This window comes from Acinonyx jubatus, chromosome E2 (genome assembly GCF_027475565.1).
Source record: "Acinonyx jubatus isolate Ajub_Pintada_27869175 chromosome E2, VMU_Ajub_asm_v1.0, whole genome shotgun sequence".
Taxonomy (NCBI): Eukaryota; Metazoa; Chordata; class Mammalia; order Carnivora; family Felidae; genus Acinonyx; species Acinonyx jubatus.
In genome coordinates this window covers 16639954-16653690 of record NC_069396.1, presented here as the reverse complement: position 1 = coordinate 16653690, position 13737 = coordinate 16639954, and the positions used below count along the sequence as shown (strand labels likewise).

Here is a 13737-nt window from a genome sequence, read left to right as displayed (position 1 = left end):
AAAGAGAATGTATTCTGCTCAAAGGAGAGAATCACCTCCCAGTAAGGCAGTCATGAAGGGCTCCAGCATAAAATATGAATACCTCCCCATCAAGCTTGTAGAGGGAGAGGATGTCAGAGGTGGGGAGTATTAGGAAAAACCCTTGTACTCTGGTTCACTGGCCATACACATGCCAGGCAAATACCACCTCACCTCTGGTCCTGCAAATTTCCATGGATAGGCTGTTTTTAGTTTCGATTTTCCGGTAGAATGCTTGTGTTTTCCTTTTGTTCCTTACCCTTTTGGAAATGAAACTATAATCTGTCACCATGAGTCCTCATTCTGTTTTCTACTTTAAGTTCAGATTATTTATTTACACATTTAACCAAAGTTAAATATTGATGTCTTGGGAAAAAAATCACACTTTTTACTTTGGAAATTATGGAAATTTTCATATTCATATGAATAGTCTCCAATGTGCACTAAGTAGAGAGAATCCCCACATACTCAACACTTGGCTTCAATAATCTTCAAGTCATGGTCAGTCTTGTTTCATCTATACCAAGGGTTGGCAAACTATGGGCCTGTGGTTGAAATCCAGCCTCCACCTGTTTTTGTAAATAAAGTTTTGAAGAAAATCCTATGTAATCATCATGTAACTTTATCCATATTTTGGTATATATTTCTAAAAAATGTTCTTACTAAAAACAAAACCACTCTATTGTTAACAGTATTTTCTTTTCTTTATTATTATTATTATTATTATTATTACTATTATTATTTTAAATTTACATTCGAATTAGTTAGCATATAGTGCAGCAGTGATTTCAGGAGTAGATTCCTTAGTGCCCCTTACCCATTTAGCCCATCCCCCCTCCCACAACCCCTCCAGTAACTCTCTGTTTGTTCTCCATATTTATGAGTCTCTTATGTTTTGTCCCCCTCCCTGTTTTTATAGTATTTTTGCTTCCCTTCCCTTGTGTTCATCTGTTCTGTGTCTTAAAGTCCTCGTATGAGTGAAGTCATATGATATTTGTCTTTCTCTGACTGACTAATTTCGCTTAGCATAATACCCTCCAGTTCCATCCACATAGTTGCAAATGACAAGATTTCATTCTTTTTGATTGCAGAGTAATACTCCATTGTATGTATATGTATGTATGTATGTATGTATGTGTATATATATATACATACATACATATACACCACATTTTCTTTATCCATGCATCCATCACTGGACATTTGGGCTCTTTCCATACTTTGGCTATTGTTGATAGTGCTGCTATAAACATTGGGGTGCATATGCCCCTTCAAAACCACAATGAGATACCACCTTACACCTGTCAGAATGGCTAACATTAACAACTCAGGCAACAACAGATGTTGGCGAGGATGCAGAGAAAGAAGGTCTCTGGAGGAGACCTCTGAAGGATTGTTTGTTCTACTCTGTGGTGAATGCTGGTGTTATTTTGATAGGGATTTCATTGAATATGTAGATTGCTTTGGGTAGTATTGACATTGTAACAATATTTGTTCTTCCTATCCAGGAGCATGGAATCTTTTTCCATTTTTTGCGTCTTCTTCAATTTGTTTCATAAGCTTTCTATAGTTTTCATTGTATAGATTCTTCACGTCTTTGGTTAGATTTATTCCTAGGTATTTTATGGGTTTTGGTACTGTTAACAGTATTTTCATGCTGTCATCAAATACTGAGTCAGTAGCCAAATTTCTCCAATTGTCTTGCAAAATAATCATTGATTTTTAACAGGATGTGTTTTACACTTGTACTTTGTGTGTTGACAGCACTTATACTTAAAAGCAGCATTAACTCTAGAAATGTGCTAGTTGCTGCCTCTTATCCTCTCTGGTCTATAAGTTATGTAGGCCTTGACCTGATGAGCATTTGGATAGCATCTAAATTAAAATTTTAATGGTGTCTTCTAAGGATGGCCAAAAATTGTTTCTTCTTTAAGTTTTGAGGTGGGACAACAGATCCAGATTTCTTTCTTGCTTGCTTTCTTTCTCTTGCTTTCTTTCTTTTCTTTTTTTTCTTCCTTTCTTCCTTCCTCCCTCCCTTCTTTCCTTTTCTTCTTTTCTCTTCTTTCCTTTATTTCTTTCTTTTCAGTCAACAAATATTTATTGAGCCCTGCTCTATACCAGGCACTATGCCCTGGGAGTACATAAGTACACCAAAGGAGAAAACCCCTGATCTCACGGTAGTGTGAGACACACAATTAATGAGTTAATAAATTTATACAGTGTCAGGTGGTGATATGTAATTTGAGGTAAAATAAAGCAGAAGAAGGGGTTGAGGTAAACAAAGTAGCACACACACATTTTTCTGATGCACATAAAATCAATATATAACCGTTAGAATAAAAATGTCTCCCTGCATGTACCATCTACATTTGCCTAATGATACCAGGTCCACCACCTCTGAGAGGTGCAGGCTCACACGACCAGAATGTGCTAGAATAATCCCTCTGGTTCCATTTCTTTCCTCCATCATTTTTCAAATTGGATACAGATTGTACCCTGAAAAAGACTTTGAACCTGCAGCTCCCCTGATTTCCCTGAGGGGCTGGGCTTCTCCTCCACACCTGACTAGGTACTCGGCCCCTCCAGGTGTGGGCTGGGGATGCCCCTAGCATCACTGGAGAGCAGAAAGCATTGTAATTACAGATCCAGATTTCTTATTGTCAGGACACTTTTAATGCTTTATTGGACGGTGGCTCAGCTCTACACCCCACGTAGCCTATTAGTTCTTACAGAGTTTTAATCTCAGACCTCAGTACCTCTGAGCCCCTGGCAGGTACTTCTGCACCATAACTGGGAGCCCAGACAGAATAAGAGTGCTTAAGCTTTCATCGCTAACAAGGGGAGAAGTTCCACCCCAGGAAGTATTATCATGCTGAGAGCAAACCTGAAACTACAGGCGGAGCCGTTGTCTCAGCAGACCCAGTCACTCCGAGTAAGATTGAGTCAAAGGATTCAGTCTGTCTTGGCCACCCCCTTCTGTTAGACCCAGGGGACACTTGTATGAGGAATGGTCATTTTTTTATCCAGGAACAAAAAGTATTGGCCCTGGTAACTAAGGATGGATGCAGTAATTTGCTCTTAGGTGGTGTTTAGACCAGAGGTGAGCAGGGAGAGGGGTCTCGATAGACCACGGTGTAGGGGAAGCCTCACAGAGGGAGCGGGATCAGATGCGATCTTGGAGGAGGGGCTGGAGTTGGACTTAAATGACAAGAGGAAGTTGATCCAGGTTGGGGGAAAGGCGTGAAAGTAAAAGCTATCGTTAGGGAATGATTAATGAGGCAGTTTGGCTGGAGTGGAAGGTTTACGTGAAACAGAGATGCCCAGAGAGTGTCTAGCAAGGCAGCTGGGTTTGGTGGACATGCCTGCTGGAACATGAGAGAGCGCAGGGCCGACTGGGCCTCGACCACTGTGCTGTTTTTATAGATTGCGATTCTTGGTGAGATTTCACCCACAATCAAGGGTGGGGTTATGCTGTTTAGAAGTTTGAAATTTACCAGTCCAGAAGACTTTTAGTTAAACGTGTGGATTAAACATGTATTTATTTCCATTCCTTCCTGAAAACCCCCTAAGTGGCAATAAAAGTATAAAGAAGTATAATGATAAAGGATTGGAAGAGGAGAAGCAGCATATGGGAGAAGGTAATAAAACTTTGGTTGCTGATAGATAAATGGCAGAGCTGAGAAAGCTGAAACCCCAACTTACAGTGTGGGTACCCACCAGGAAGTCAGCCAGTTAGCACCACGGAGCCCTGGAAAGCTCAGCAATCAGACATGGTAGGGGGAGGTGCTATGAAATGAGACTAAAAAGCTGAAGCCAAGTTAAAAATTGGTGCAGGGAGTCATTAGAGTCTCAGGTTGTCAACCATGACATCCAGCCCTGTGCTGCACGCCTGCACGCACACGTGTTTATCTCACACACGCATGCGCACATGCAGCCAGCCTGGAGGATGAAGCCAGAGCTGAAGGCAAGGATGAGCTCAGAAAAAAATGGATTGAGTGAGGACGCTGTCCCCAAGTTAAAGATTGGGACGTTTTTTTTGCTAGATAAAGGGATCAGTCGAAGGGAAGAGAACTACAGATTGTGATGTTTGTGGGTCGTCTAGTGAAACAGCTGAGTGAAGCCACTGGTCAGTTTTCCCCCACCTGGATACCCAGAGCATCCATTCAGTGTTTTAGTGACTCACTTTTAAATATGAAAGAACAGCCTGCAGCCAGCAGACAGAAAGGGGACTTGGTAAAAACAATGTGGAATGTAAAACCAAATTGTGATTCGTATCCTCAAAAATTTGGGAGGAAATACGGCATCTGTGCAAGAAGAACAGGAGACCGTGAAATGAACCATGCAGAAAACAAGAAGGACATTCATTCGTTTATTAATGTTTATTTATTTTGAGAGAGAGAGAGAGAGAAAGCGCGCATGTGTGCGTGCGCACCCGCAAGTGGGAGAGGGGCAGAGAGAGAGAATCCCAAGTAGGCTCTGTACTGGCTGTGTGAGATCATGACCTGAGCCGAAATCAGGAGTCGGGCCCTTAACTGACTGAGCCACCCAGGCACCTCAAGAAGACCTTTTAGAAATTAATATATAACTGACTGTGGAACAACCCAGGGGTTAAGAGTGCATGCTGACCCCTGCACAGTTGAAAATGTGCATACAAATGACTTCCCCAGAGCTTAACTACTAATAGCTTACTGTTGACCAGAAGCCTTACCAATAACATAAACAATTGATTGACACATATTTTATATGTTATATATATTATATACTGTATTCTTTCAATAAAGTAAGCCAGAGAAAACAAAGTATTATTAAGAAAATCATAAGGAAGAGAAAATACATTTACAGTACTGAACTATATTTATTGAAAAAAAATCCATGTATAAACGGAGCACCACAGTTTAAACCCTTGCTGTTCAAGGGGTCAACTGTATATAACAGCAGAAACAGGGGTGCCTGGGTGGCTCAGTTGGTTAAGCATCCGACTCAATTTCGGCTCTGGTTGTGATCTCACAGTTGGTGGGATCGAGCCTCAGAATGGGGTCTGCATTGACAGTGTGGAGCCTGCTTGGGATTCTCTCTCCCTCTCTCTCTCTCTGCCCCTCCCCTGCTCTTGCACATGCTCTCTCTCTCTCAAGATAAATATTTTTTAAAAAATTAAAAAAAATTTTTTTAAACATTTGCTTATTTTTGAGAGAGAAAGAGAGAGACAGAGTGTGAGCAGGAGAGGGGAAGAGAGAGGGAGACAGAGAATCCGAAGCAGGCTCCAGGCTCTGAGCACAGAGCCTGACACAGGGCTTGAATCCACAAACCGTGAGATCTGAGCTGAGGTTGGAGGCTTAACCAACTGAGTCACCCAGGTGCCCCTAAAAAAATTTTTTTTTAATGTTCACAAATTTTTGAGAGAGAGAGAGAGAGAGACAGAGTGCAGTGCGGGAGGGGCAGAGAGACAGGGAGACATAGAATCTGAAGCAGGCTCTAGGCTCTGAGCTGTCAGCACAGAGCCCCATGTGGGGCTTGAACTCACGAACTACAAGATCATACCTGAATGGAAGTTGGACGCTTAACCGACTGAGCCACCCAGGTGCCCCTCCCCCTGTCAAAATAAATAAACTTAAAAAGAAGAGCTCTTTAAAAAAATAAAAATTGCAAGAATGGAAAGATAATGTTGGAGATTAGAAAATTAGAAGATGAGCCCAGGAGATTCAACATCTGAACAGTAGTTCTAGCAAGAAAGAACTTGCTAGAAGAACTTTCTATTATCAAAGAAAAAAAAAATAGAAGCATATTGCTAGAATTGAGTGGTAATGTGTTCAAATTCAAAGGGCCTACCAAATGCCCAAACCAGAGAATGAGAAAAGACTGACCTCAAGGAACATCCAAATGGAATTTGGGGATGGCAAGAGAATGTCTCAGAAGCCTCCGGAAGGTAAAAATAGGCTAGCTATCGAGAATTAGGAATCAAGAATGCCATCTTTCTTCTCAACAGCAACTGTGGAGCTGAACCCTTAAAATTCTGATGGAAAGTTATTTCCTGTCTAGAAATCAACTTTTAGTCACCTTAACACTCAACTCTGAGACTTGAATAAAGGCATCTTCAGTGTTTCAAATAATTAACTTTGGTGCATCCTTTCTCAGAAGCTACTAGATGATTTGTTCCACCAGATGAGAGGAAACCAAGAAAGAAGTCATGAGATGCAGGACACAGGGGACTCCATTCAGAGGCCAAAGACAGTCCCAAGAGGAAGATGAGGGAAGGTGACTCAGGACAGTAACATAGAGCAGATCTGGAGGACAGGTGTCCACATAGGGCAACAGGGGCCTGGAGCTGTGTGGCTAAGGCATATCTGACTGACACTGAGAGGCCACGTGCGCCATCAGAATCTGGGGGTGCATTGGTAAGAGATTCTTGAAAAACAGGCAGAATGAAACACACTCTAGTTCTTTTCACTCCAGAAAAAAAAAAAGTCGTACAAGCAAGGAAACATATGTGTAGTATTCTATGAAATCATAATACAAACTCTGAATATGGATTTAATGACGGTTTTCTAAATTGGGAGGAGGGGGCCTATGTGTGTTGTGGGGTGGGATGCAATAACTAAACGCTCAGCTTTGATAGCAGAAGGTTCACAAGTAACGTCTAATATGACAGAAATCAAGAAACAGTAGAAGGAGCATGCTGTTTAGAAATATGACTGTAAATAGAAGGAGCAGTTGAGAATTCAAAGTTGTTGTTTCTGAGCGGTAGGAATCAGCGATGGGGAGAGGTAGGGAAGGAGACACTGTTTTTGATTGTGTCTCCTGTAGTACCATTTGCATTTTTTTAATGTTTATTTTTGACACACACACACACACACACACACACACACACACACACACACACGCACACACACACACAGCATGAGCTGGGGAGAGGCAGAGAGAGAGAGGACGACAGAAGATCCAAAGCAGGTTCTGTGCTGACAGCAGAGAGCCCGATGTGGGGCTTGAACTCAGGAACCATAAGATCGTGACCTGAGCTGAAGTTAGACACTTAACTGACTGAGCCACCCAGGTGTCCCAAGAAGCTGTTTTTAGAGACGCTGTGAGTTAAAAGAATCATTGAAGAGGTGGCCAAAAAAAGTCAGTTAGGATGCTAACCCTGAAAACTGAGAAAGATACTGGACTGAAGCATGACAGTTATGTGAGTAAGGTAAGGATGCAGACAAGATGAAATGAGAAGGTAGTTAGAATAAAGCCTTTCCAGCCCATATAGTGTAATCCATATTGGGTTCCCTTTGCATTGAGTTAATGCTATTTTCTTCAGTGGTATCACTTTCTTATCTTTTTAAGGCCCCTTTATCCCTCTTCCCCTTTCAAACTTATAGTGGAAAATCAGGCATGTACCAAATTTGAGAGAATAGTACAATGAATCCCTGCTAACTACCACCTGGTTGTAACAACTGATAACATTTTGTTTCATCTGACCTCCTACTTTTCAGGGAAGGGGACTGATGAATTTTAGAGCAAATCCCAGATGTCATATCTTTTGAACCATAAATATATCATATACATCTCTAACAGGTAAGGGTTTAAGAAAAAAAAAAAAAAACTAGGGGTACCTGGCTGGCTCAGTCCATAGAGCATGTGATTCTTGATCTCATTTTCGTGAGTTTGAGCCCCACATTGTGCATAGAGATTCCTTAAAAAAACAACAAACTAAAATACCATTATCCCACCCAACAAAATTAACGACATTTCTTTGCTTCATGTCACCCAGTCCTTGTTCCATTCTCTCCAATTGTCTTAAAAATATTTTTACAGTTGATTTGGGTCAGATTCAAACTCAAGATCATCACATTAGTTTTGGCTGATATGTCTCATAAGGCTCTTTTATTATTTTTTATTTATTTTTTATTTTTTAAAATGTACATCCAAATTAGTTAGCATATAGTGCAACAATGATTTCGGGAGTAGATTCCTTAGTGCCCCTTACCCATTTAGCCCATCCCCCCTCCCACAACCCCTCCAGCAACCCTCAGTTTATTCTCCATATTTATGTGTCTGTTTTGTTTTGTCCCCCTCCCTGTTTTTATATTATTTTTGTTTCCCTTCCCTTATGTTCATCTGTTTTGTCTCTTAAAGTCCTCAGATGAGTGAAGTCATATGATTTTTGTCTTTCTCTGACTAATTTCACTTAGCATAATACCCTCCAGTTCCATCCATGTAGTTGCAAATGCAAGATTTCATTCTTTTTGATTGCCAAGTAATACTCTATTGTATATATATATATACCACATTTCCTGTATCCATTCATCCATGGATGGACATTTGAGCTCTTTCCATACTTTGGCTATTATGGATAGTGCTGCTATAAACATGGGGGTGCATGTGTCTCTTCGAAACAGCACACCTGTATCCCATGGATAAATGCCTAGTAGTGCAATTGGTGGGTCGTAGGGTAGTTCTATTTTTAGTTTTTTGAGGAACCTCCATACTGTTTTCCAGAGTGGCCGCACCAGCTTGCATTCCCATCATAAGTCTCTTTTAACCTGTAAGTTTCCCCACTCTTGCCTGCCTGCTTGCTTGCTTTCTTTCTTTCTTTCTTTCTTTCTTTCTTATTTACTCTTTGAAGATCCTGGGCATTTGTTCTGTAGAATTTCTCATATTCTGGATGTGACCTTGGAATGTTGGGTGATATGCTTCTCTATCCATTGTCTTTCCTACCAGCTGGTAGTTAGATATGGAGGCTTGATTAGATTGAAATTCACTTTTTAAAATTGAGTTATAACTTACACCCAATGAGATACCCAGATCTCAGGTTCATAGTTAGATGAGTTTTGACAAATGCATACATTTTTTTTCAATATATGAAATTTATTGTCAAATTGGTTTCCATACAACACCCAGTGCTCATCCCAAAAGGTGCCCTCCTCAATACCCGTCACCCACCTTCCCCTCCCTTCCACCCCCCACCAACCCTCAGTTTGTTCTCAGTTTTTAAGAGTCTTTTATGGCAAATGCATACATTTACGTAACCTATACTCCCTTGAAATATAAAGCATTTCCATCATTCCACAAAGCTCCCTCTCTTACTTTCTCTTGATCACTTCTTCCTTCCTTGTGTACAAATCGAGTTAGAGCTGCCAAGCACAGATAAAGATTTTTGCCGTCTGTTTTAGCCTTACCTTGCCTGTGGGTAATTTAGGACCCCTTTGGAAAGGTTGCTTTCTCCCTAAAAATAATGTAGAGAATCCTGCTGTTGTTTGTACGAACTCTCCTTCTCATGACCACGCAACATGTTTTCACTGGCAGTTTATATCAGGATGATTTCTGTTGCAGGTAGCAAAAATTGGGTTCCAAATTGACGTAATAAATAAAGAGAGTAAACTGGCTCATTTAACTGAATATTCTAGATGTAGATCCTGGTTTCAAGTAAAGCCTCATCTAGTGACTCGACAATTTCACCAAGGGGCCGGCTTTTCGTTTTGTTTTGTTTTTCTACTCTGTCATCTATTGGGTCAACTTCATAATGTATTTGGGTCCTAGATGGCAGCCATTGGTTCCTAGGACTGCATGCTTTCTCAGTCATTATCTGGCAAGGAAGAGAGAGATTTTTCCCAGAATTCCTGGAAAAAGTCATGAGATTGGCCCTGATTAGGCTCAGCGTAGGTCACATGCCTACCCCTAATCCAGTCGGCTGTTCAACTCTGGACTTGGTAGTAGAGTCTCCTCCTTCCCCAGAACAACCTGGATCTCCTAAATGGAAATCAGGAGCTAACGGTGAGGAAGGATTGGCTGCTGTAGAGCAATGACTGCTATAATCACAAAAGCCCCAGTAGCCTCCGTCATTGGTACTTGCCTGGCTGTGCTTCCCTGGAGCAGCCCAGCTTCTGCACCAGACACCTTGCTTAACCCTCCCTCAGACCCTCCTCGCCAGCCATCCAGAGATGTCTCTAGAATTTGAGGGTAGGGGTGGGTGGTCACTACATTCATTCTGACCTTAATGTTTCCAGCTGGGAAAAACGCACAGACCCCCGAGGCAGGTTTTACTATGTGGATCACAACACGCGGACCACCACCTGGCAGCGCCCCACAGCTGAGTACGTGCGGAACTACGAGCAGTGGCAGTCACAGCGGAATCAGCTTCAGGGCGCCATGCAGCACTTCAGCCAAAGATTCCTCTACCAGGTGAGAGGGCAGGGGCTTGCCACGAGGGAGGGGAGCCTCCTGGCCCTGGAGAATGTGCTGCCTCGCACACTATTTGTTGACCTGTTTGGTGAGCGGGAAGACGGTAGCTGGAAACATCAGTGCTCTGGAGATTTTACTCATCACGGTGAAATTCCTCATATTCCGTCATTTCTAATTTAGTAACTCAGTGTCCAGCTTCTGTGTTTCAGGACTCAATATACCTGAAACTGACTCAGTATATCTGAGATATATACTATCTTTCTGCCAAGACTGGATTTCTCTTCTGGCCCCTCCATCCAAGTCCATTTATTCTAGTTTGAAGCCTGAAGGTCAGCTGTGACTTCTTCCGTACCTCAACTTTTGAGAACAAAACAGCCACCTACTCAGTTCGTTAAGCATCCAACTTCAGCTCAGGTCATGATCTCACAGTTCGTGGGCTTGAGCCCCACATCTGGCTCTGCACTGACAGTGCACAGCCTGCTTGGGTCCCGTCTCCCTTTTCTCTGTGCCCCTCCCCCACTTGCTTGCGCTCTCTCTCTCAAAAATTAATACACATTAAAAAAAAGCCATCTAAATCTTTTCCTTTCTGCTATTGTTTTTCTTTAAATCTTTTTTATTTGACACATTCTTAAGGATGGAAGGACCTCTAAAGTTGTTGTGGATCGGGGCTTAGCAAACTGTGGCCCTTGGGCCAAAGTGGCCCACACCTGGTTTTGTAAATAAAGTTTTATTGGTACAGAAGCACTCCAAGTAGTTTAGGTATTGACTCTGGCTACTTACTTACACTGTAACAACAGAGTTGAGTAGTTTCAACAGAGACCATATAGCTTATAAAGCCTGAAATATTTGTTGTCTAGCCCTTCACAGAAAAAGTTTATTGACCTCTAGTTCAACTTCCTTCTGATTCCTGGCTTTCCTTCATCCCTCCCAACTGAACGGTTAGGGCAGCCTTTCACTTGTTCTCTCTGTTGGCATTGTTCTCTCTTCCAATCTGTACTGCCTATTCCCAGCAGAGCAGTCTTCACATATCACTGTCATTTGATCACTTTTGCTCAACATTTATCACTGGGTTTTTTTTTTTTTCTTTTTTCTTTTTTCTTTCTTCTTCTTTTTTTTTTTTTTTTTAAGTAGTCTCCATGCCCAGCTTGGAGCCCAGCTTGAATTCATGACCCTGAGATCAAGACCTGATCTGAGACCAAGAGTCGGACCCTCAACCAACTGAGCCACCCAGACGCCCCTATCACTGTCATTTTAATCACTGGCTCAAAGCCTTCTGTGGTCATTACCTACAGAACAGCATTCAAATTTCCTACTCCAGAATTCAGAGTGCTATGATCCCAAATTAACTGTCTAATGGCCTCCTGTACTGTGTCCCTTCAGGAACCCTCCCAACCCCTCCTTCCAGCCCATTAGAGCCTCCACCAGTCACCTTGTTCCCCCCCAGCCACACAGCTGTCTTTGGCAGGACAGGTAGCATTACCAAGTTGGAACTCTGCATATTCTCAGGGGGCCTTGAACATGAAGCTCGGGATCTGTAGTAGGGTCTCTACAGAAGGTGGTGGATTAGAGGCTGGAAACCTTTTGAGCTGGTCCACAGCATTTAATCACCGAGTTTAGTCAGCACTGTTTCTGTTTGAAATGAACTCTAACCCCACAACCCATTTCTAAATTAGATACTTTCCTAGTTCGATGCTTACGATAGCTTTAATTCTGTTTAGCTAAGTACTGTTCATTATCAACTTTGCCTTTGTTTGCAGTTTTTTCCTCTGCTCACCTGAAGCAGGAGCTACCACCTCCCTGGGCCAGCCGATCTCCTCTTCTGTGTGTCAGGGCCGGTGCTCCTTGTAGAGTGAGAGAACCGTAGAAACCTCCATCTCTTTAGTACGGATGGACAGAAAGCACAGTGTTTATCACATCGACTTGTCTCCCAAGGTCAACTGTCATGCCTGTCTGTGATTCGTGCCCCGGTGCCCCGTGGTCTACCTGGTGCAGCCCTTGCGTAGGTTCTCATGCCAGGCCTTGTACTCCGCAGCCCTTTTCACACATGCCTGGCATCCGGTTCTGGCATGTTTCGAAATTGGATGGGATGTGATCATTCTCTGCATTTCAGAAAGTGTTCCTCCAGAGCTAGGCCCCAAAGACTTTCTCTGCCATTTTTCTTGGGTGGTCGTGGCTACAAAACTAGGAAGGTCTGGGTGTTTCTATCCTTTGTGTTAGAGACAAGGACACGTTTTAGGAGTCTCACACTGGTTTTGTCTCCCTGCTTATTTGGCTTCTCTAAGTATTGAAAAAAAAAATCTCTTGAAGGAATCTTTTTTTCTGTATAATGCACCAAATATGTTCTGTCGGTTGACTGAAATGTTTGGTGGGTGAGAGGGAAGGTTCTAGAGGTCATTTCCACTTGGTCTTTTGGAACCTTCATTTCTCTTGCCCACCCTCTCTCATTTTAGCAATGCCATTCCAGGCATGCAGAGGTAGAACTTTGCCTTGGAGAGTCCCCTACTACTTTTTTGAGTACTCTAAAAACGATTTTCCCCACTTTGCTGGGGTCTTAGGAGGGTTCTAGGTAGAGGTGATTGTTCCCTTTTCTCTGTGAAACAAGATTCATATTGAAAAACGTGTTAAGAATCTTTTATGGGTCAGCTTTCAATGTCTCTCTGTTGATTTCCCTCTTCCCTGGATTTGCTTTGCCTCTCGCTTGCTCTGGAGCCATGTCCTGGTTACAAGTAAGAAGAGTTGCTTTCATACAGTTATTTTGGGGTTTGGCCTTGGCCCAGGGTTTGACTCGGAAGACTTAAGAGCTGATACTATACCAATGGGCTCTCTTCTTCGTCCTTCTCCTCCTCCTCCTGCTGGGCTGAAAGCAAGACCTCGTTCTTCTTTACTTGCTCTAGAGAGAACACAAAATGCAGTGCAAGATAGAAGACGAAGGAGCCCCACGTCGCGGTCTCCCACAGCTCCTTCCTGCTTTCTGCCCCATCACACACCTTTTTCAGTTTCTCTTCTCATTCCCCTTGTTTCTGATACGCTCCCCCCCAGCGTGCCTTTGTTTGTTGTGACCGTCATGCACATACTTGTGTATTGCCCTTACAATTTCTCTTTGCCCTTTCTTCTGTGACCCTGCTGCGTTCCAGCAGGGATGCCCACCTAGTCGCATGCATTGTGCAGTGTGACAGGACCCATCTCACAACCTGCTACTATTTTTGTGGCATTCCCTTTACCCCCACTTTGGTCCTCCCTTAATGACTAAAGGATGTAGCCAGTGTCTACAGGACTGAAACAGATCATTCTGTGGCTCCTGATGTGTGGATGCCAAATTGCATTATCCAGAAACAGACAACTCCTTTCTTACTCTGCAGAGAGCCCCTTGGATTGAACTCTCAAACACCTGGGTTTTGTTCTGCACCCCGTGGGTGGATACTTAAAAAAAGGAGCCGGCCTTCCATACGTAACCTTTAATGCCCTTCCCAGAGCCTTTATTGCCCTCGGCTCTATTTGCTAGACATTCTTTATTTCTGAGTTTGTATCTTAAAATATTACTGGAACTTAGTGCTT

At 42.7% G+C, this 13737-nt stretch overlaps 1 protein-coding gene across 2 annotated transcripts in view; it reads left to right on the top strand.

Annotated features, from left to right (window-relative positions):
- Nucleotides 1-13737, top strand: part of WWP2 (WW domain containing E3 ubiquitin protein ligase 2) — a 148114-nt gene that overhangs the window by 117298 nt on the left and 17079 nt on the right. For both annotated transcript variants that reach the window (XM_027076108.2, XM_053210339.1), the window contains one exon: nt 10008-10182. In XM_027076108.2, coding sequence (XP_026931909.1) covers nt 10008-10182 — 175 coding nt within the window. The remainder of the gene's footprint in view (nt 1-10007; nt 10183-13737) is intronic.